The sequence below is a fragment of the Haliotis cracherodii genome, unplaced genomic scaffold, assembly GCF_022045235.1.
Source record: "Haliotis cracherodii isolate W230 unplaced genomic scaffold, xgHalCrac1.p SCAF_4, whole genome shotgun sequence".
Lineage (NCBI taxonomy): Eukaryota > Metazoa > Mollusca > Gastropoda > Lepetellida > Haliotidae > Haliotis > Haliotis cracherodii.
The window spans coordinates 37,791,851-37,816,335 of record NW_027266297.1 but is presented as its reverse complement, the minus strand read 5'-3'; the positions used below and the strand labels follow the sequence as shown (position 1 = coordinate 37,816,335).

Below are 24,485 nucleotides of genomic sequence, written 5' to 3'. Positions count from 1 at the left end.
TATGTATCACTATCAAATAGTATTGATACCAGGTGTATGCGAAAAGGTTCCCCACCAGTGGCACCTGTCAGAAACACATTCATTTGTACCTAAAACGTTGTGAAATGTCCACTCCAAAGGCTGGAGCTGCTGGAATATTGCTCAACATAAAGGGAAAGTTGACATCAATGTCCTGTTCGGTGGTTGTGTATTGGTGTACCAGTAGTTATTGACGTACCCGTAAACATTAACACTTCAAATGTATTTTAACTCCCAGTTTCCCTACACATAAAACAATTTCAACATATTTTTATTTTTTACTTCAGAAAGTCCAAGTTGATAATGCGCCGATCACCTTATAATCTGATCACCTCAAATGTTCAATCTATTCTTCGTGGTATTTACTGATAGGCACTGCTGATATATTAAAACACTAGCTTAGTCTGATTTACATGAAGTACAAGGCGAAATAACTCCAGTCCAGTTTGTTTATGAAAAAGATATCCCAAGCCTGAATGATTTTTTCTCTTGCTACAGCATATTCATGCACAAAGGCCATGTCCAGCCTATATCGACATCGGTGGAATAAAATACCAGCATTGTTACAGACACGTGCACGTGTTGTTTTGGGCGGTTCCTGGTTTAAGACCCCTGATTCGATAATTCAAAGATACTGATATTTGCCACAACCGAAATGTTGGAGATGTTTAGTCGCAGTTAAACTCTCTACACGGATGGAACATTGATTGTTCCTGTTCGTGGCCGCGGGTGTACACTGGCGCGATTAAGTTATCAAATATTTGCTGTTTCGGATGTGTTTGGGGCGTTAAGTTTTATCTCTTACACACATATTTCACGTTCTCCTACTTTTTGTGGAGAGTATATGAAACAGGCAACAGTGTTGTCATGCGCAGTAGCATAGGGTAGTGAACATATTATATACGTTGTTGCTTTGGGCAAAATGATAATATAGTTCCGGTTTAACAACGGACCTGCTTTGACGCATTATACCTCAAGTGACACTTTTCAACTTCCCTTTATGCACGCCTCGCATATGATCTATTTTCGAGGACAAGAATATCAACCGAAAGATAATTTGATGAGGTTTTAAAGCTGACAATTGAAACCACGCCCGGAAACAGACACAGGACACAAGTGGCACCGAGGCTCTGTATGCTGGTGCACTGTTTCAAAACTGTCCGACATAGATAGACATGCATACTAGATAACTGTATGTTTGTGCGCGCGTGTGTGTGTGTATGTGTGTGTGTGTGTGTGTGTGTGTGTGTGTGTGTGTGTGTGTGTGTGTGTGTGTGTGTGTGTGTGTGTGTGTGTGTGTGTGTGTGTGTGTGATGGCGGTGTTTGTTTGCGTCTGTGCTTGTCTTGGTATTTTCTGTATCTACGGACGCTGACCTTACGCAAGTACTTCTGTCTGAAACTTGTGTTTTATCAAGGCCCCATACGCCTATCTTACCCGTGAAGATCCGGGTTAGAGTGAGTGAATATGGTTTTACGCCGCTTTTAGCAATATTCCAGCAATATCACGGCGGGGGACACCAGAAATGGGCTTCACACATTGAACCCATGTCAGGAATCGAACCCGGGTCTTCGACGTGACGAGCGAACGCTTTAACCACTAGGCTACCCGACCGCCCCGATCCGGGTTAGAATTGGTCTTCATCAACCCATGCTTGTCGTAAGAGGCGACTAACGGGATCGGTTGGTCAGGCTTGCTGACTTGGTTGATGCATGTCATCGTATCCCAGTTGAGTAGATCGATGCTACTGACATCAATCACTGGACTCGATTATTTACAGACCGCCGTCATATAGCTGAAATATCGCTAAGTGCGACGTTAAAGAACAAACAAATAAACATATGTCTATGAAGTGCGCAAATGATATATAATAAAAATGATTGGTATTTTTGTTACCGCTTAAACTGAAGCATTCAAGATATGCATCCTTATGTTGTGTTGATCATTTCCGTAACAGAGGCCACGTCTATGAGCTGGTTTTCAGCACCATACACGATTGAGCCAAGAACAATATATATGAAGTCCTAGAAACTGAAACTCTTTTGGTTAGATTGGTACTACTTGTGGGCTTTATAAACTTGAAAAAGTAAGCGGACAAACAATATTTTAATGCTGTTTGAGTGTCCTCACAAACTGTATGAATCTGGTCAACACCCACATACACTACTATACTGGTAATATGTATGCACTTAGTTGGTGAGAAATGAATAAACAGAAAGTAAACTATATTTCTAATATATATATAAAGGAAATCAAATCAGAATGACAGTTTTTATACCTCCGATCGCTTTGATTTCTTTATCTATTTTTAAGTTCGGCGGATGCGTAAAACAAAGCAAAACAAATGTAAGGCGCTCTTAAGGTTAACAACGAGGAAGTGAATGTGTATGACCTTAACTAGCTTTAAAATACAGTCGAGGGGCCATAATGGAGGTGATCTACAGGAAGGTTGATGGCAGGAAACTGTATATCAGTAGCAAACCATACATAGTTTCACAGTAAAGTTTTCATATCAATAGCTTAACGCTGAATTCGGAAATATTTATTAATGGCTATATTGACTCGAAACTTGAAAATATGATGCATCCGTGAATATTTTACCCATACCAAGCCATTTGCATAGCCTGAATACAATATGTTTGTTAACTACATTCGCCCCGTTCAACAAAGCAAATCTTAACGCAACCACTGTTGCAACTCCCATACTTTAAATTTGACTTAGGACACCTGCAAAGCTAAGACCGCTTTGTGGAACGGGGTCCGGGTCTTCGACCTGACATGTATCGTCACTTTTTACAAATACTTTTTGTTGGTTTACTGTTTATACACTCACAAATTCCCTTTGACAATAACTTTTCCCTGTCTTGTACTTTAACAAGGAAGGAAGGGTGGAGTTTTTGCTTGATTGTTTGTTTGTTAAACGCCGCAATCAGTAATATTCCAACTATATGACAGCGGCCTGTAAATAATTGAGTCTGGACAGACATTCCAGAAATCGATATTGTGAGCAACGATCCACACCGTATGGTATAATACAACGCCCCTTCACTTTATACTGACAAATCAGACGCACACATTCACTTAAAAAATGTAGAAACATAATTTATTTTATAATATGTTTCAGGAATACTTACACAACATCATAACTTCAACATCATCATTAAAAGTACAGAACAGCTATATGCAAGGGAAATATTTGAAAAATACCTATATGTCATTACAAAAGTACAAAACAGCTTTATGCCAAGGCAATATTTGAAAACATACAATTTGCTTGCTGTTGTAAGTCGTAGGTAGAAAGTTTCAAGCTGTATGAAGGTGACCTTTCAATATTCGAGTCTGGACCAGATAAACCAGTGACATAATGCAACGTTTCACGCCGTCGGATACGATGACACAAAATCACCTAGTCTGAGCGCTTGATCCATTTATTCCACTCGTAGACTAGTGAAGCTTGCTGGGGACATATTCTAAGCCGAGGTCCCGAGGTTAAACACTTTTTGCATTATGATTTACAGTAATGTGCAAATATAAGGACTGAAGTAAGATACTTATTTACCATTTATTTGGCATTTTGCAAACTGTACTACTTATGAATATACGATAGCTATACCAGTGTCTGTATGGAAAAGTCGCTTTGAAATAATAAAAGAAGCTGGAATCCAGATATAATGCTGTCTTTTTAAGGTATTCGCATGTGAACAATCAGTTCAAATATGAGATAGTGAGTTGGATTTAACGCCCCTTTGAACAGTATTCCGGTTATATCACGGCGTGTCAGCTTCATGTGGGAGGAAAGCCTGAAGTGATACAGGTCTAAGACGTTTACCACTTTGGTTAAACCCACGGGCACGGGTATGGTGCTGACAAACCTAGAAACATCATTGGCTTGAAACCTGGATTCGAACCTACGATCAAAGGTGTATAGTTACCCAGTTCAAATATGACTCTATGTTTATCCGACTATTCGATGTATAGTATGCCAAGTATAAGGTATTCAATCTCCTGACAGCGCTGTGTTTGTCGCTGTTGGCTTTATGTATGACAGACCGCCTTCGTGGTCTTCGTGTCCGGACAGCGAAAAGCCGTGGGTTCGATCCCCGGCCACGTCATAAAAAAACAACGTTAAAAATGCTACTTGTTGTTACCCTGCTTGGCGCTCGTCATTAAGGGGCGAAAACAATGACGTGTCGGCTCGGAGTCAGTATACTGTGTCTAAGTGGGGTATTCGTGTTAAACTGCGGCATGGTATCTAAATGGGCTAGCTCTATAAAATCGGCATTAGTCCGTACTAGTATAAGCAGACACACACACACACACACACACACACACACACACACACACACACACACACACACAAACACACACACACACACACACACACACACACAGACACACACACACACACACACACACACACACAAACACACACACACACACATACACACACACAGAGGTAGGGAAACGGAGACAGACAGACACACACACGCGTACACGCTGAAACATTAGAGGGCTGATGCCCCACACATGCTCTTGAACATGTATTTCCAAAGACCAGATTTCGTATGTAGAGCTCTGTGTGAATTTGAGAAAAATGTCCGAGTAACAAGGGTATGAACTACCTTCTCGACTGATGTACCTCATTAGGCTTTTGGGGAAGAGTTAGTTTTGGATGACTTGAATCAAACTAGCAGGGGCTACCAATTAGCACACAAACACGCACACAAACACACATACACACACACAGGATTCACCACGATTAGATTATGGACTACATCCTCCTGTGGATTACGAGTGAGTATGTGAGTGAGTAATGCAGCTGTGCAGTCTCCAGTCTTACCATACATGTAAACAAAAACAATTCAAGTGAAAATGCCATCTCAAGCATCAAATTCAAAGGGAATAAACTGACGGTTCAAATTAAGATCTATATTCTTCACAGAAAGTGAATTATATCAAAATGCTAAATTCTGGTTGTTAGAAACTGTTTCGAAAAAGTTCAGATAAGGTATAAACAGTACTACAGAAGTGTTGTCTGATGTGTGTAAAGTCGATGGATAACGAAGAGAAGACTAACTGTATATACGAGAAAAATGTCATACATGAGTTTATGTTTCTTACGTTTCCTACTTGGTTTGCAAGTAGCCTGTCTTGTTTTGAAATAGAGATCATTTGTCACACTGTTTGATACAATGGTTAACCAGTGCAGAACAGTTGAGAATGCAATAAATAAATAATGATTTAAGTGAATTGATTCAAGTTAAGTCTACTTGGAATATATCTAACAATATGCTACGTGAAAACAATAGGGCGTTACAAGTGTCAGTACAAGAGAGTTCATGTTCCAGAATGTCAAATATAACAATTTATTTCCTTGTTTGGGCTACAGACGCAGTATGTCCGTCAAACTCCACAGGGAAATAAATACAAATAAGTCCCGCTAGAAATTAACGGGGATTTTGGTTTCTGCTGTCTGGAGCGTGGTGTCGTGATTAATTAACGAAACAGGAAACAATTGCAGGTCAATAGAGTATCGTGGTATCGTATCCCGATGGCTTGGGTCGTCCCTAATGCTGTCTATCATTATTTGTCTTATAGATCAAGACTCGATTATCTATGTGCCTTGGTGATACCGATACATACTTTTGACGATAGTGTACATGGTAGTGTTTGGTCACTAACTAAATCCTAATCCTTCGTGTTTTTGTAAGTATGTTCATACAGACAGTGTGAGTAAATTAACCCAGGTTGTTTGAACACGACGTCACTGTCACAACCATGTCACAAGTAAATAGTCAGTTCACGCGAAATTCTTTTTGATGGGGAGTACACTTACTGTAAATCTTATAATGACAAGTCTATGCCCGTCTCGACCATCTAGTTCTCATACAAAACAGTGTCATCAATGCTATGTTTCACATATACACTGTTATATTTTAAAAACGTGTGATATTTAAGCGACAGAGCTACTCGTATTTCAATAAAGATAAGACATATCTTCTGAAAGCATAGTCTATTGAATGACTCCGACTATATCATGCGTGTTTATGAAAGTTTATAAAAAGTGACGTGGTAAGCAGTGTTTCAGCCCTATCGCGGAAGGCAGGTAAAACGTAAGACCAACGATCCACGTGGCAAAGTCAAACACAATCATCCATGTCCAAAATAGTATGATTCCGGAGTAGAATAGATCTTCAGCAACCAATGCTTGCCATAAAATGTGACTATGCTTGTCGTAAAAGGCGACTAACGGGATCGAGTGATCAGGCTCGCTGACTTGGTTGATACATGTCATCGATCCCAATTGCGTGGATCGATGCTCATGATATCAATCACTGGATTGTCTGGTCCAGACTCGATTATTTACAGACCGCCCTCATTTAGCTTGAATATTGCTGAGTGCGGCGTTAAACAACAAACCAAACCAAACCAAAAACAAAACAAAATAGTATGACCACCCGTTCCTCATTGGACGCCGAAACAGAAACAATTGAGCTTAAATACAAAACAGCGGTGAACAGGTGCTCGCGAAAAGGGTTAGTTATGGAAACGGAGGAAACTAGTCTACCCATGGATATCAACGAGGTGAAAATATATAACTCAAGAGTTCCAGAATTCGGAATCCAATCCATTTTCAGCAGAGCATGCCAAATCCGTCACGATCATCCTAACGTTCAAATGTTCCTTTCCTGTATTTGCATGTCCATCTAAACATATAGCCTTCTTTACCTTTTGAACGCTCCGCCTTAACGACCCATAACCTGGTGGATCGACTTGTTGAGCATTGTTGCTTCTTGGACATTGAATTTGATCCAAAGTGTCAAGATGCATCGAAGGTGCTCGTAGGTTTTCCTCTGTCGTCCCGTCTTGGACAGATTCATCCCCTTCTATCTTGTTACAGGAAGTCTTTAAGATGCTGCATGGTTGATACTGACTGGGGCTCATAGGTTTGCATCTCGGAAGAGGAACAGGTACCCTTTTATCTAGGGAGCATGGGATTGTGTTACATTTTAAGACACTTATGTCGGGCATTTTTCTGTTCTGGATGTCGAGTTCCGACTCCGTTTGTTTAGCATCAAGGCTGTGTCCTTTCCTAGACAAAGATTTCCGTTGTTTTGGTTTAGGTGTTATTCTGATATCGGCGACAGCAACATAATGATCATCATCTGCATTTGGTTTAATTTGTCGGTCTGCAAAAGGATCGTACCAAATATCGCCAAAGGCTTTGGAAAGTTTGGCAATGTTGACATCTGTCTCCGATTTTGAGAGACGTCGGGACAGGCTCTCATTTGTTTCTGTTGTGGGCCTAATTGTTTTGAGAAGCAGGCCTCTAAGATTGCTGTTGGAAGGATTGAAGATTTCTTGAAAAATGTCCACCATGCTGTCCGTGACAGGCGACATGGTTTCTGCTATTCCTGCAGGGAATCCCTGTGCACGAAACTCCCCCGAGTCGGGTACAAAGTGCCCCGCAGTAAGAGTATCCGAACATACGTCATCTGACTTTACCTTGCGGCAACTCTGAGTTCTCTTTTGTCCATAGCTTCCACGCGACTGAATGCTCTTAGATTCCAAATAACCCTCCGATTTCGTTTCACTCCAGAACGATGAACTCAGAAGATGGGATAACCTAGATATCCTAACATCATCCAAGACATGTTCTGTTGAAGATGAAGCTCGAGGATTTATATAGTCTTCTGCTCTTTCCCCACCAGGACGCCTATCTGTTGGTGATTGTTCGCTGTTGCACACAGACTCGTTCTCCTCGACTTGGTCTTGTAAAGTTATACGCTCATACTCGTGATCACAGTCCACCCGATCATTCTGTCTGTAGATGGAAGCAATATCTGATGGAAACGCCGATACCAATCTGGAACATCCACGACACGAATCTTTACTGGAATAAGAAATGAATAAATAAATAGGACGTTTATTAAAAACCACCAACCTAGAGAAATAACAAACAAAAACTGAAATGGCTTGTCACCTATTTTTACATTAAAATAACCTATTTAAAACGTTTGTCTCTTTCTTAGTAATATTCTCAGTGTGCGAATGTCATTCAGAGATGCCCCTAAGGCCAAACTTATTTCATAAAACTCATGAACCATTTTGAAAGTTATTCAAACCCGATATACTTACCATTTCATGTATAAAAATAGTAATAGGAAAAGACAGGCAAGGACCATTCCAATCCCAGCAATTGTCCACGCAAATATGAGGTTAACATCTGGAAATGAAAATAAATATACCTATTACATATATATTACCACCCACCTAAAAATATAAGTACATAAGTAAAAAAGTAATTGTGGTTTATATATCACATAAAATGGTGCAAATTATGAAATGTTAACTTCATCGACAAAACCCATACCACGTCACAGGAGAAATAGCGATACGCCCTGAAAGAGTGGTAGTTTATCAACTCTATTAACAATGTCAGTATCGGGTGTGGCCATCATTTGCGTTGACACAGGCGAGAAAGTTGCGGCGCACTGAAGATGCACACGATGTTCGAAAAGAGCCCGGAGATAGTCAGCCACAGATTGATCCAACTGAGCTTGCGTTACAAGCCGTACTGATCATATCGTAATCGTCGTTCCTTTTCATCTCAGACATGTCCCATGGGGGGTAAGGTCTGGAAAACAGCCGACCATGCAAGTTTACTGCCTCGAATGATGAAACATGGACTCATCTGAGAACAGTATCGTGTCCCGGTCCTGTCTTCTGAACCCCTCTAGCAGAGGTCCCCATGGTCCCTCGTGTGGTGGCCTAACTTTAGTTGCTGATGATCTATGGCCCGTTTTTATCTTGTGTTGTTATGTATAGTCATCCATTTTATCGTCCAATGCTAGTTTTAAATACAAATCAGTGATACTCTAGTTGTTTTACTGTCCGTTGACGACAGGTTTTATATCGACTAAATGTATTATCATTAACATGTTCCAGTCAATATATGGTTAAAAAATTGCGGATGTGATTTTAAATTTTAACTCACTTTCTCACTCTGAACCTCACATGCTGATTACACCAAGCTGTGCGTGACTGACGGTGATGTGGAAGCAAAATTGGGCGTATCGCTGGACGTCGGAGTCGGATGTTGTGCTCCCTCAACCGATTGCGTACGGTTCTTCCACTAATTGGCCTTAACCAAGGAATTGTCTGAGCTGTTAACGGGACAGTTTGGTAAGTGTCAATGGTCGTCTTGTTGACGTGATGCCACACGGAGACGAGTGAGTGGGTATGGAGTTACGCCGCTTTTAGCAATATTCCAGTAATGTCACGGCGAGGGATACCAGAAATGGGTTTCACACCTTTTACCCTTGTTGGGAATCGAAACCCAGGTCTTCGGCGTGACGTGCGAACGCTTTAACCACTCGGCTACCCCATCGCCCCAATGACACAATGTGTGCGAGCTTGTCCTGCTCACAGTGTGTCTTCCCTCGTAGAAAGAGCGGAAAACTAGTTACGTGTAGTTTTAATGGAGTTCAGATGAAGTGACTTTAACACTCTCCACAAGACTGTATGACAAGAGGGATGACGCTTTAACCACTAGGCTACCAGACCGCCCATCACACACGGGGACGACTAGCACGTCGCAAGTCATGAGTGTTGCCTTGCTGTAGATGGCGTCCCCTAAGAGATGATATTGTATTTCGATGAACATTAAAATGTCTGGATACTTCATTTTGAGCAGTATACCTACGGCACGTAGACGTTCACTTCCAGGAAACCGTGGCGTTGCGTAAGCGTTATTTGCGGATAAACAAAAGTGTTTTTATGAGCACCTGATAAGTAAACAGTAAACAATCATTGTTTGCTGTTCACATTAAATAAACAAGGTGTGTGAGTCCCAACAACCACCTAAACATCCAAATTGTGCGCCATGTTTGTTTGTTTGTTGTTTAACGCCGCACTCAGCAATATTCCAGCTATATGACGGCGGTCTGTAAATAATCGAGTCTGGACCAGACAATCCAGTGATTGACAGCATGAACATCGATCCACGCAATTGGGATCGATGACATGTATCAACCAAGTCAGCGAGCCTGACCACCCGATCCCGTTAGTCGCCTTTTACGACAAGCATAGTCACCTTTTGCGGCAAGTATGGGTTGCTGAAGACCTATTCTACCCCGGATCTTCACGGGTCCAGAGGATAAGGTGCTGATTGAATTGTGCGCCATGCATTAACATGCACATGTAAGCTGTGAATCACGGCTGTCTTCATGAATATGTATTAAAAGATGCATTATTTATTTCAGAATAAACTTATTCTTATTGAAATTGATATGAAGCATAGTTATTTTTTTTCGTTAGTAAATATCAAAGTATGATTTGAAATAAATGTCCATTAAATTTGCTCACATGTTTAACCCTCTATTTATCGATTTCTTAGACAATTTATAAAATAACGACGTAAAACAATAGTCAGTTAAAAGCGACATCATTCTTACCTGTTTCGGGTTTAACTGTACTTGTTGGTAAGGGCGACACTGTTGATAAATTTGAAAATGACTTGATAAAAAGCACAGTGTTTGGCACGCAAGTGGGGAGTAGAGGTGTTATTATTATTGAACAGCACAAATTATTATAACAGGAAGGGGATTCGTGGTAGCTGATGAACACATATTTGATCATTTGCTGTATTATAGACTCGGTGTTAAGGAACCCAAATTGGTTATATTCATAACTCATCATCTGCTGTTCCATTATAGTAGAACCTTGAACTCAGTATCCTTTTTAAAAATCATATTTTCTATGAAGTTAAATGGTATAACGCGTCAAGATTACACGAATTGTGAGGATTTACAGATAGCTAGTGATAATAAAAGTAGATTATTTAGGTTAATACCCCGGATGTATGCAAGCAGGAAGATTGCACAATAAAGGATAAAAGTGGATTCTTCAAATGGATTATGCAGAGACTGATAGTACGTGAATATTATGAGAATGGCGGTGAGGTGAGGTGAGGTGAAATGGGGTTTAACGTCGCGTCAATGATTATTGCACTTATATAGCGACGAGCATGCACCTGTGTGCTGCTTGTAAGGTGCATGCTCTGTTCCGGACTGATGACGATTTATAGTGCTAGCACACTGAGATACCATACCGCAGTTTAACATGAATACCCTAATCAGACACAGTATACTGACTCCGAGCCGACCAGTCCTTGTTTTAGCCCCTTAATGAAGAGCGCCAGACAAGGTACCATCTTTTAACGTCTTTTGGTATGACACGTACCGAGTCGAACCCCAGACCTTCCGCTTTCCGGGCGGACGCTCTACCACTTGACCACGGATGCGGTTTTATGAGAATGGACCATACTTAGGAAGGATGCTTATAGGCAGTTGTTATAAGCATTGACCATTATCATTAGACTTGACCAATCTCTGTTTCATTATGACTACATGTCTGACATGACCTTATAATACCACGACATGATGAAAGTAATAAACGGGAATCACACAATATTATTTCCAAATATCGATGGAACATATATCGTCAACGCCAGAGAATAACCAGTCTCGATTATCCGACGAAACAGATTCCATTCGGCGTCAGTGAGTGAGTGAATGAGTTTGGGTTTAACGCCGCTGTGAACAGTATTCCAGTTATATCACGGCGTGTCAGCTCAATGTGGGAGGAAAGCCCGAAGTGATGCAGGTCTCAGACGTTTACCACTTCGGTGAAACCCACGAGCACGGGTATGGTGCTGACAAACCTAGAAACATAATCGGGGCGAACCGGGATTCGAACCCACAATCATAGGTTTCACACACACACACACACTTCGGCGTGAAAGGCAAAATAGTGGGGAAAATGATATGATGGATCAGTTAAAATCAATGATGACAAAAGGTGGCAGCCCTGCCCTACCGGTTGCACCCGCCATTCATGCAATTTGCTTAACAATGTAAGTGTTAGTTGCTTGACGCCGGGCAGTAGTACAATAGTACTTATGCCATGCCACGTAAATCCAGTCACTCGACAGCGCATTTACTGATTTTGTTGAAAGAAAAAACAAGATATTCATTTTTAATTTGTTAAGTCGTGTACAGAAGTTCTGCTGCTTATAAGTAAAGAAAAAACCTTTACGAAATATGTTCGTTTTGCATCTCAGTTAGAGCGGGGCGAGTGAATGGCACCTGAATATAAACATATCTTGTTTCGTAACCTGGCTGCGGTTAATCAGATGCATTTATTATCATTCTAAGTTGTATTCCACATACATGTGTTTATCAATAATGAATAATGATGTAAGCATGAAATACTGCATATCATAAGCATATTGGTCACATAAAAATAATAATAAAAATTGAGTTTGTATATGACAAGGTACTTACTTTCCACAGCAATTATTTCAACCTGTATTTACACCACAACTATGTTGTGGAGGAGATGATGCGTGAAAATGAGAGTCGGACACAATTCAATATTTTGTAAGGAAACGGCAGATGTTGCCTGTGGTTTCAGTTTTCATGATTCAAGGAAACAGGTTTTGACAATGTGAACGTTATTTGTAACATCCTTGGTACAACTTGACTTTCCCTGCTGACCTCGTTGAAATATTGAGGCAATTACAGTTATGCGAGTACGCCCAATTAAGTTGTGTCACTCAGTGATGCGTTCCTTGTTTTGACGTGCATGCAGGTGACGGGGGCATATCGATTGTGATCGATGGACCGGGAGTCCGGTGACACGGCAGCGCATCCACTGACTTTGTTGAAGCTAAAAATACTCCGAACCACGTCCACCGTCCACACTTGCAACAACTCTCCACTGAGGTGGATGTCATTGAGGGCACACAGACATCTGTACTAAAAATCCGACTATAATCATGAGCTTGTGTTCATGAATCACTATCAGATAGCATCTCTACGGATGCAGAAGGGTCATATGCATATAATTGTAAACAGATAAACAGATACACGTATATGAAAAAAAATCTAAAGAAAAATTACACAACTTCTTGGAGAGATCTTGATTTTGGATCTGGAGAGATCGTCATTGGTAATTCTAAAAAATGTTGCTGTGCTGAGGGTGGGGATTTGTCTTGGTTTGAACATTATTTTATTCCACAACTGGAAACATGGTCCTATTTTGTCATAATAGGATTGAAAATAATGTCTAAAGCTAGTGTTTCAAACTCCCAGACGCGCTGATGAAACCGTTTCTGATTGCAACTATGTCTAATTACGAATTGGTCTTCAGCAACCCATACTTGTCGTAAGAGGCGACTAACGGGAATGGGTGGTCAGGCTTGCTGACAAGGTTGATGCATGTCATCGTATTCCAGTTTCAAAGATCGATACTCATGACCAGATGTCCAGACTCGATTATTTACAGACCGCTGTCAAACAGCTGGAATATTGCTTGTGCGGCGTTAAACAACAAATAACCAAACAAAAAAGACACCCTTCACTCCTTTTAACAATATAAGATATGTTGATATGTTCTCACAGGCAAAGGTAAGATAACGAGCAACAGACAACATTGAAAGCACGCCTGCTATGTGCAAACGAATCATGTCACTAGAGGGGGTTCAGAGGCAAGTTCAGTCAGTAACAAGTGTGTCCACCCGTGCGCCGATGCAAGTCTGACAACCCCGCCTCACTGAGGCTAAAAAAGGGCTCGGAACGACAATATCCGCAACGTTCCTGCAAGATGTCGCAAACGTCGTTTTATTTCATCTCAAACATACAATAACCAACGGTAATACCGAACTCAAATGGACCACTAATTGTAGTTCGTTATAATCGTAGTTCGTTATGAATACTATACACGTATACAGCATATATACATCAAATGGCCGGGACCAAAGAAAAGTTCGGTTTATCAGTCAGTTCGTTATAAGCGTGTTCGTTAAAAACGTAGTTAACTGTATTCCGTTGGTGACATATTTGGACGTCTTGCAGACCAAGATAACACATTAATTAGCATTGTTCTCAGTCAGATACGTCTGCACAAATCTAGCAACATGTGGTCTGGCGTTATCGTGCTGGAATAAAAGTCACAAAAACCATGTCCATATAAATCATAAGAAATTTCTACTACTAAAATTAGTCCATTGTCTGATTCCGATTATATCATAAGCATGTGTTTTTGAAACGCTATCAAACAGTGATGACACCAGGTGTTAACAAAAATTTGAGCTAGCCTGCCGCACCGGTGGCACTCGTCATAAATACATCAAAGGAAGTCAAATGTTCATCTGAAAAAATGGGCGGTCGGGTAGCCTATTGGTTAAAGCGTTCGCTCGTCACGCCGAAGACCCGGGTTTCGATTCCCGACATGGGTACAATGTGTGAAGCCCATTTCTGGTGTCCCCCGCCGTGATATTGCTGGAATATTGCTAAAAGCGGCGTAAAACCATACTCACTCACTCACTCACTCACTCATCTGAAAAAAACACATGAACATATTATGAAGGTCAAAATATTGAGGCAGTCATAACGCAACCACATTAAAAAAAGTGATCGCCTTCAAGACGACAAGGCGTGAAGTCACGTTCACCTAGACGCCTGTAGACACGTGTCCAGTTTTGGTGAGAAAGAAAACGTGACCCATCGGTGAAGACGACCCTTCTCCTTGATGTGCTATCCTCCACTAATGCAATGCACCACTGGAGATCACCGTTGATCTACTGCCGTCAAGATTTGCCTTCTTTCTGGGCGCCCAGCTCGGATGACATTGGGATGCGTGGACGTCGTCGGACTGTTGTCATACATACGCCACTGTTGCCGGGGATGACACAGGCTGTGGTAGCCGATGTCTGGGACCTGTGTCGCCGGGTCGTGGTTCGAATCCATAAGTCTATACAAGGGGTTATCACAGGCGAGCGACCACTACCGGGACGGTCTGTGACGTGGTTGTCCTGTTGAGCATAGTCACTGAGACATTGCATGGTGCAGTCTCATCAAAACGATCAAAAGAGGTGCTTTTCTGAACTCTGCACAACCGATGTTTGCTAAGAGTGTTAATAATATGGGATTGGATATCTGGCTCTTTATGAATAACATTTGAAGCGATATCTCTTGCAAAAAGAAAATGCAATGCAATGCAATGCGATATTTGGTTGGTTGCGTTTCTTTGATCTTTTCTTACATGAACAGAGTTTGTAAGTAAAAAACATGTACGTCATATTGTTTGTTGAATCTTCCTTCATGAACTTGTATGTTTCTGTTCAGCGATTTTCATTTAATACTGATATTCACCGAATATACATCGAGTATACATATTTCCAATAGACTTCGACCGCCTCCGTGGTCTAGTGGTAGAGCGTCCGCCCGGAGAGCGGAAGATCCGGGGTTCGATCCCCGGCCGCGTCATACCAAACGACGTTAAAAGATGGTACTTGTTGTTACCCTGTCTGGCGCTCGGCATTATGAGGCTAAAACAAGGACTGGTCGGCTCGGAGTCAGTATACTGTGTCTGAGTGGGATATTCATGTTAAACTGCGGCATGGTGTCTCAGTGAGCTAGCACTATAAATCGGCATCAGTCCGGACTAGTACAAGCAGCCACACAAACACATACACGTGCATGCACGTCGCTGTATAAGTGCAATAATCTTGGACGCGACGTTAAACCCCATTTCCCCTCACCTCCAATAGACTTCATTCTTTTAGTTCATATATTATTACTTAATATTCATAAAACAATCAACGATCAGGACTACGAATATTGTCATGCGAATTATGTAAGGGATATCTACAATACACGTTGCTGTTATAAAGTTGGTAGTTTGTAATTATTTCAGTTTCAGTGGATCGATGCTCATGATATCAATCACTGGGTTGTCTGGTCCAGATTCGATTATTTACAGACAGCCGTCATATAGCAAGAATATAACTGAGTGCGGCGTTATACAACAAACAAACAAATCCTATACCTGGTCATATGCAGTCTTATTTAAGGAATATTTTTGTGTGCATTCATTGAAGTCTAATAGTCAAGCATTGTATAAAGGCGTAACATACTATTGTAAGAACATAACGTTTATCCACCAATATCATTTCGTTTGAACATTAATTCTGTCCTTCTCGCACGTACACTGTCACATGTCAAAGTATTAATGCGACAGTTTCGATTTAGATTAGTTCCTTGACCCATGACACAGCATCGAGTTAGGAGGCGAACATTACATAAGGAAATTGTCCAATGCACTGAAAACACCAAACATGTTGGCCGTTCAGTGTGACACAACAAATGGATGATTTTCTCCCAAAAGTTGACTTTAACTTCTTAAACATGTCCGTGTCAAACCTTGAAAAAAACTACCCTTTGTCCTCCAGGATCAAACCTATTGATTATCTCAATGAAAGTAATTAGCTTTTGTCGCACTACCTACATGTACCTATTGGCGTACATTGTATCTTAAACCTTTTTCAAAATCATACAAAATCGGTACCTAACTTCTGAAGACTTTTGCTAAGTTATATTTAAAAGTGACATATTAAAGAAAACGTGAACTTTCATTTCATCTATACATCCGCTGGTATGTTTGTTGCTGCACTCGGCAATTTTCCAGCTATATGACGGTGGTCTGTAAACAATCGAGTCTGGACCAGACAATCCAGAAAGTGGGTTAAATTTAACGTCGCATCGGCATTATATCAGCCATATAGCGACTGACAATCCAGTGATTGATATCATGAGCATCGATTAAGTCAGAAAGCCTGACCACCCGATCTCCTCAGTCGCCTCTTACGATGAGCAACGATTGCTGAAGACCTATTCTAACCCAGAACGCACTATATCTCGCGGTTACATAAATGCTCTATTTCCCTGTAAGGCGGAATGTGAACGGTAACACTCATTTCAAGAAGGAAATAAATTAACGCTGCATATGATTAAAACTGAACTGAATAAGAAATCACAACCTTGATGCCGCATACACTAACCTTAGTGAAGATGACCGGCGGACGTGTTTGGATACCTAATCCTTTAAAGATATGACCTGGGGTATGTATGTATTTAAAGTACCAGCAAAACTTAGAGTCTAGAAATAGTTTTGGGTGATAATTATCCAAATGTTAATCATGGTCAGTCAATCTAGTGCTTGTGCATGTTCATCTATAAAGTGGCATGTAGCACACTGTGTTAAGGAAACTAAACATGATTTGGATTTCGCATTGTCGTATATGTTGTTTCATCAAGTTCGGTTCGCATTATTCAGTGTTCTGTGTAGCATAGCTGTTCATCACCAAGTGACAATGTGGCGGGCTTTGGATGGTTTGGGAAAGTATTACTTAATAATATTTTCAAATTACAATTACCATTCAGTGTGATGTTCACGAGTGTTCAATAATATACAGTGCAAACTTCTTACTTCGGCGGGGCACAGGTGGCCCAGTCGTCTAAGCGCGCATTTCGCTGTGCAGAGATGCATAGTTCGGGCACGCTAGAAACCTATGATGGGGGTTCGCCACGATTATGTTTCCAGGTTTATCAGCATCATACGAGTGCGCGTGGGTTTCACCAAAGTGGTAAACGTCCAAGACCTGCATCACTTTTGTCTTTTCTCCCACATGAAGCTGACGCGTCGAGATATAACTGGAATACTGTTCAAAGCGGCGTGGAATGTGCTTCGCCAACATCTGCTACATCCGGACGTTGAACATTTTAAATAAATCAAATGTTTCGTTTTCGGGACATTCCCCGATAATCAAAACACATTAGAGGGAAATTAGATTGCCTGGATGAATAAGGTTCCACATTAATGCTAGAAAAGATAAAAATTGTCATTGTTTAGAGTATGGTCTGCTGGTTAAGAACAAATCTGAATTAAAGTTAGGAACCGTATTAATCCAGATATCGCCTCCAGACAATCTGAGAATCCACCATCAACATCAATAAGTACGACTTTGGTGTTTCTGCGGCAATCCAGAAACTCATATATCTTTGGGGGTGATCAATTTCACAGTTAAAATTACAAGTTGACGGGATATTGTTCCAAGGTTTTTGTATTATATTTATTCTGTGTGAAAAGAAAAATCATAAACTCATCATAAGAATCATCTTTGTTTGTTTCATATTTGTATTTTATCTTAAGCAACAGAGGGAAGTTACAAATATCTCTTGTTTCGAAACTGCGATTAATCATAAGGATATTTTGACCATTCGGATATTTAAGTAATTTCGAATTAAATAGTGTTATTAGTGGCAGTGCAAATTAAATAAAGCAACAAAACCCTTTCCATGACCCTGAAAGCAGAGTCGATTGTACGATTCAGACTGTATCTAAACTCAGTAGATGACACTGTGAAATGTCACACGTATGTTTCTGTATATTCTTTTTTCCAGTATATACATCGCTGGGTTTTATTGGCGCATATATCCTGCTTCTCTTCTTCATATTGGCTGTCCTATTGTTCGCCAAGTAAGTACAAAAAGCATTTCATAAGATAAAAGATTTTCTGCACGGGCTTGAACTTTTGGAAAGAAATAATGTTCCAGAAAAATATTGGAAATATGTTGTTATTGGAGAATCCGGGATACCATTGGTCTCCAGCAAGCCATGCTTGTCGTAAGAGGCGAGCATGTCTGTCGCAAGAGGCGACTAACTAACTAAGGATTGATTCCTTGGTTGATGCATGTCATGGTATCCCAGAAGCGCAGATCAATGCTCATGATGTCAATCTCTGGATTTTTCAGTCGAGACTCGATTATTACACACATATAATTATTTTGTTTTTCTTTCATGAAGGGATTCTATCAAAATTCGATTGTTTGTTGTGAAATGTCCAATGTCGGTGTATAATTAAACACAACCATAGAGATCACCACTCAATCATTTTAGTCGTCTTGAACAAGGATAGGTTACTGGGACCTATCCTAATCTAATCACCATATGTGTATATGTATATCGGTGCATATCGGTATAATTTGAAAAATAAATTAACTATTACCTAGTGACATATGTAGTTAAAGGTAATTTTCATAATTGGTATCTTTTTTTTAAGATGAATTATGTTTCAATGTTTTCAAAGGAGACAGTGCGAACGAGGCAAAAGTCTGTCTGACCTATCCTTCAGCATATTGGACATTGCTGCTATCTACCAGAACCAGGGGGATCCTATTCCTTTAAGAAAGAAGAAGAGAAGCCGGAACTCAGACTCATCATCAAGTGACAGTGACAGTGACGGTGACAGTGACGACCATTCGTATGAAGATTTAGGTGCAGTCCGGCCCGTGTCAGATGTTACTTGCGGTGCAACAAGTTGTGAGGAACCTATTAAAACAGTAGCAGACACTTCAGTAACTGGTAGGCCTCAGCCCCCTAAGAAATGTTCAACATTGAGCGGAATCCTCCTGAAGAAGATTGGTCGTGGATGGCGTAAAAGTGATAATCGTTTTAAATCGAGCTTCAAAGGAGCCCTGGCTCGAGGAAGTGTTAGTTCAAATCTGACAAATGATTACGTTCCTGTAGACGATTCAAGAGGAGACAGCACCGCTTCTACATTTGAAACTAGCAAAATGGCGTACCTATCCAATACTAACAAAGCAGACGTATTCGTACCCGATGAAGACGAGAACATGGATATTGTGCTCAAACGACCTAATCCAGAAGAGGGGGACGACGATGTTCTCCTTCGAGAAACATCCGATGGGAAAACTCGTCAATCTTCAATGTCTACACTCCTCAGAACCTCCTGGCTCAACATGCAACCTGTTGCAGATGTGGACCTTGGGTCCATCTATGCATCTTCAGGCTCGGGTGTCTCCTTGGAGGAAACAGAGGGGATGTTCATACCCGAAGAAGATATTGCTCATCCTATATTGGAAGGTGCTGTGCCAAATATCCAGGAAATGTCACAAAATATCATTGACATGATCAGTGATAACTTTTCCTCCAAGAATAATATTGACCCATTTGATGATCAGTCACGATCAGCAGGACAATTTGCTATGCCACGCTTGTCTTCTAAAACGAAAACTTTGCCTCTTTCAAGAAACTTGCTCGAGATGCACCCAATATCCAAAGATACTACCAAGATACATGGTACTAATTTCGGACGTGCTTCTAGAACATCCCAGTCCTCAGGATATGATGAATTAACAAGCATTAACGCTGAGTCCCTGAATAAGCAGTCCTCTGATACTCGTGGACACATGAATCCAGCTGGAACAGCTTCGCTTCCACGACTGCAATCAAAATCGAAGACCAGTAAACTTTCACGGAATCTCTCGGATACTCGCCGTTCACGTCATGGAGCGCCTAAGATTGATGACATATCTTTTCCACCAATACCGAGATTATCAGATACCTTTGAAAATAAGGACAAACTACTTGGATTGCCGGAGAAGGGTGTTAAAAATGAAGACTTGTCCTTTCCACCGATACCAAAATTATCCAAGAGTCCTGGAAACTTCAAAGAAAAGGATAAACCGTCAAACCCACCTGATGTGACAGACTACCCATCCCTTCCTTCCCCACGCAGTTCTGGGCTTCAAAGTGAATTGTCTACAAATGATACGATACCAATACAGAAACGCCCACTACCACCACTGCCATTGCCAGATAAGTCACAAACATACCATGCAGCACCCTCGATACCACCACAACCTATCAAATCAAAGCCAGCTGATCAGAAGTTCTGTGACAGAGATAGTTCATTTTCAGACAGTCGAGGCTCCACATCTAGCGATGATCTGCAAAGCTTTGAAGGAGAGTATCAAAACACTGGTCAACGGCCAACTTCCTCATCACTGAAACTAGCGGGCAAAGGCGGTCCACCACCACCACCTCCAAGAAAGGATTCGAAACTTACTTCGCAAACCACTGCAAAACCCAAGCCTGGTCCTACTGCAATCAATGTGATGGCATTTTCACAAGTTACGAAGCAGCTCCAGGAGAAGCTTGCAATGAGGTTACCCGGGCAACCAATGCCAAGGAAACCAGATCCTCCGTCTTCAGAAGCCGAGCAACCAATGCCAAGGAAACCAGATCCTCCATCTTCCGAAGATGACATTTAGATTCAACAAACAAAGGATGTATACATACTGACACTTGACTACATTTGGACCGAACTTTCCAATTTTATTAAGGAAACAACATAACAATCTTATTATCATGATGACATACATGCATAAAATCGTTGCAGTTTTTAATTATACAAACTGCTGATATTAGAAAACTCAGCCGGGTGGCGGTTTCTGATCAAAAACAATCATTTCTCGGGATGTGCCCTTTAGGCCACAGTGGAATCAAGAGTGGTTATTCTCTCGTGTTGACGTTATATATTTAATCTGTTTTTAAGTGACTCAATATGATATTTCCGGAAGGAATAATGTTAATAGCAGCATAGAAAATATGTTGTCGTTGTTTTTAAATACCATTAATTAACAAATCCGTACTTCATGACAGGCATATATTTCATCAACTCAAAACTGGAGTCCATATGTAAACTTGTGAAACGTGGTTTGTGTTGATACTGAAAGTAAAGTGGTTATTGTTCTAGAGTGTATATATTTTTAATGAAAAATAACACCCTTGTATTTTTAAAGGTTGTGGAGATCATGTTTAGCGTTCTTCTACATCACTGAATTGTTATTCATTCCTGTTTAGTCCTATGTTCCTTTCGGAATCATATAAGCCTATCCCGACAAACGTGTACATATTTCAAGTTTGTTTTTTTTCTTTATTTTTTTATACCAAAATATGTAAATATGTTTTAAAGACAAAGCTATTTTTTAATCAATGAATAGAAACAGGAATTTCCAATTTTTACTATTATTCACAGTTAGGATTTACCATATTGACCAGAGTTAGTATTGTTAAATTCACTTTATGTATGATATTTAAGAAACTTCAAAAATCGCGTAGTTTGTATTATATATATCAAATATGATATATATAACTGCAAAGTCCACCGATTAGATATGTATTAACTAGCTTATATCGTTCAAATAACTGAATTATATCAATTAGTTTGTTTTGGTTTTTTGCATCATTTTTACAAATATGCGCTGATAGTAGTGAGTGAGTGAGTTAAACGCCACTTTGAACATTTTGTCAGCTATATTACATTGCTTGTGTAATGTGTAACAGCGAGGCAGGTTGTATTTGTTTACCACTTTGGAAAAATAAACCAAACTTATTTTTAGTACTACCAAACCATTTATAATGGTGATGCATCTGAGACTCTGAAATGGTGTGAGCATCTATGCACGATAAAGGGACGTATTCGACACAATGAATCAAGGCGCCCCGCCAGTACCCTCGAGGACATAGTATAATGCAGGAAGTGAGTGCATAAGTATGTTATGCATTGTGTGTCATATATTCATGTATATTTTGCTTTTTATGCAAGAACATGATTGCTATTTGATGGAAGGTAACAATGATATAAAGTATTAAGGAGTGGGGGGATGCTGACAGAAAATAAAACTACTTCTCGTATTTACCGTGTGTTTATTCTTTGATAGCATAGTGACTCAGTGAGTATAGTTTTACGCCGCTTTTAGCAATATTCCATCAATATCTCGACAGGAGCCTTTTAGGCCACAGTGCGTGAGTATAGTTTTACGCCGCTTTTAGCAATATTCTTGCAATATCTCGGCGGGTAACACCAGAAAAAGGAAGGGCTTGACACATTGTACCCAGTTGGGGAATCGAACCTGGGTGTACGTTGTGACGAGCGAAAGCTTTACCTGACAGGCTACCCCGATGCCCTGAATGGCATAGGCGCATTTGGGTAAGATACTAACGAGCATGTTGGACGGATGACAATTACTTCACTTATTTAACTTTACTTTTCTTTTACTCTAACTTCAAGATTGTCTGGTCCGGACTCGACTTCACTGCATTGTCATGATACTGTAATAGACTTGATGGTTGCATAGCGAGTGCTATCGGTCGATCAGGATGTCACGTATTGGATCAACCACAAACACAAATGAAGTTGTAATACAGATTTTATTCCCTCCTTAAAGTAATTTTAAATCCCAATAACAATATTTAAATTCAAACTAATACCAAATTAACTAACACAACTAACTAAACTAGCTTCTCCTACAAATAACAATACTACCACCTACTACTAATACTAATATCTTAATACTAACAGTACAAATGTCTCCTACTAATAATACAACTATCTACTACTAACAATACAACTATCACAATACACTATCCTAATACTAATAGTCTACTTCTAACAATACTAACACTAATACAGATGTTCTAAGAATAACACAACTAATACACAGTAAAACTTTGTGTGTGTACATATATACAACAACAACACACAACCACAAAAAAAACCAACCCCAAAAGATACAAAGCCACTCGACTGTCACTGTCACAACAGTTCTATACAGAACTTTGGAATCTCTGATGTTATTGAGCAGTTCATACGAGAATTCTTCCTCATAATATCGGATGGTGATCTTTCCACCCAGGCGATGTTGTCCCCACGGAGTTAAAGGGGCACTGATCTAACGCAATTCCCCGCTCTGGTTGCTGCCTTTGTTATTGTTTTTTCCCCCGTGAGTACCCGGATGATACGCAACGCAACTGAGCGTGACCAGAGACTGGGCTACCGTCTGCAAGGACAGCTAAATGAACTTGAAGGCTGGAGGCAATATTTGTTTTACGCATTTTTGCATAAACACTGATTGGTTAACTGTGATCTATAAAGATTTCGACAAAGGGCGCATGTTAATTAATTTCTTCGGCCTAAACAAAGAGACAAAAAGAACAGCGGAGCTCATCGGATGTCGTAATTTGGAAATACCCCAGATGGTTATAGTTTAATACTAAAAAAAGTATCCATGCAGTGAAAGAATTTTCGGGTTTGGGATTGCGTCGATAATACGATTACTACTCCCTTGTTGTCATCCACGTTTTCTCGTCTAACCCTACACTTGTGTATTTGTCGTCATTCCCTTGATGCTCAGTTAATGAATTTATTACAGGTACAATTAGTGGTAGCACCACTTAGAATACCTGACAAAGGTTCCCATTTGGCATTTATTGTGTCTGGGGTAATTATTCAATCTAAATCCAGGTTGGAAGTGAGGTGAAATGTGTGTTATGTAATATGCACGTGGCAGCCAAGCAAGAGATGAATGATCAGTTCATTTACTTTTTTTGTATATCAACGGATCGTTCCTGGTCATCAAAGGATTACAAGAAAATACGTTGATTGATTAATCACTGTTATCTTGCACAGTGGATATGTCAAAAGTGAGTGTTTACATGTCTAGGTTTACTAAAACAAAGGGAATACACTCATATCATGGCGTGAAGTGCCGATGTTAAAACAACATACTTTGTTCAAAGGGATAACTGATAATACGTTGATTGATTGATCATTGTTATCTGTCACTCAATGGAACCGTGGACGTTATGAAAATAGTTGTCACGTGGGCTTTCTCAGCCGACCCTTGAAGACTTGACACCTATGTGAAACACCTGAAACAATCCAAGTGATCAGTTGAGAAACGAACACGGGTTATAA

At 40.3% G+C, this 24,485-nt stretch overlaps 2 protein-coding genes across 2 annotated transcripts; one reads left to right on the top strand and one right to left on the bottom strand.

The window, feature by feature from the left end:
* Positions 1–6,616: 6,616 nt before the first annotated feature.
* LOC139479407 (uncharacterized) lies at positions 6,617–14,924 on the bottom strand. The gene is made up of 4 exons (XM_071262261.1): positions 14,681–14,924; positions 10,474–10,512; positions 8,156–8,243; positions 6,617–7,910 (listed from the first exon to the last, which is right to left on the bottom strand). The coding sequence occupies exons 1-4, from the start codon at positions 14,922–14,924 to the stop codon at positions 6,617–6,619; spliced, it is 1,665 nt and encodes a 554-aa protein (XP_071118362.1).
* Positions 14,925–16,899: 1,975 nt separating this feature from the next.
* Positions 16,900–22,386, top strand: LOC139478247 (uncharacterized). Its single transcript, XM_071260667.1, has 3 exons — positions 16,900–16,983; positions 18,325–18,400; positions 19,011–22,386. The coding sequence occupies exons 1-3, from the start codon at positions 16,974–16,976 to the stop codon at positions 20,995–20,997; spliced, it is 2,073 nt and encodes a 690-aa protein (XP_071116768.1). The 5' UTR covers positions 16,900–16,973; the 3' UTR covers positions 20,998–22,386.
* Positions 22,387–24,485: the final 2,099 nt, after the last annotated feature.

Excerpts from the sequence above, each read along its gene's own strand:
- LOC139478247 (XM_071260667.1), top strand. Across the intron at positions 18,401-19,010 it reads GCTGTCCTATTGTTCGCCAA|GAGACAGTGCGAACGAGGCA; the intron begins GTAAGTACAAAA and ends ATGTTTTCAAAG.
- LOC139479407 (XM_071262261.1), bottom strand. The coding sequence starts at position 14,924 with ATGCAATGTCTCAGTGACTATGCTCAACAGGACAACCACGTCACAGAC. Across the intron at positions 10,513-14,680 it reads GCTGGGCGCCCAGAAAGAAG|TGTCGCCCTTACCAACAAGT; the intron begins GCAAATCTTGAC and ends ATTTATCAACAG. Across the intron at positions 7,911-8,155 it reads CTATTTTTATACATGAAATG|TAAAGATTCGTGTCGTGGAT; the intron begins GTAAGTATATCG and ends TTCTTATTCCAG.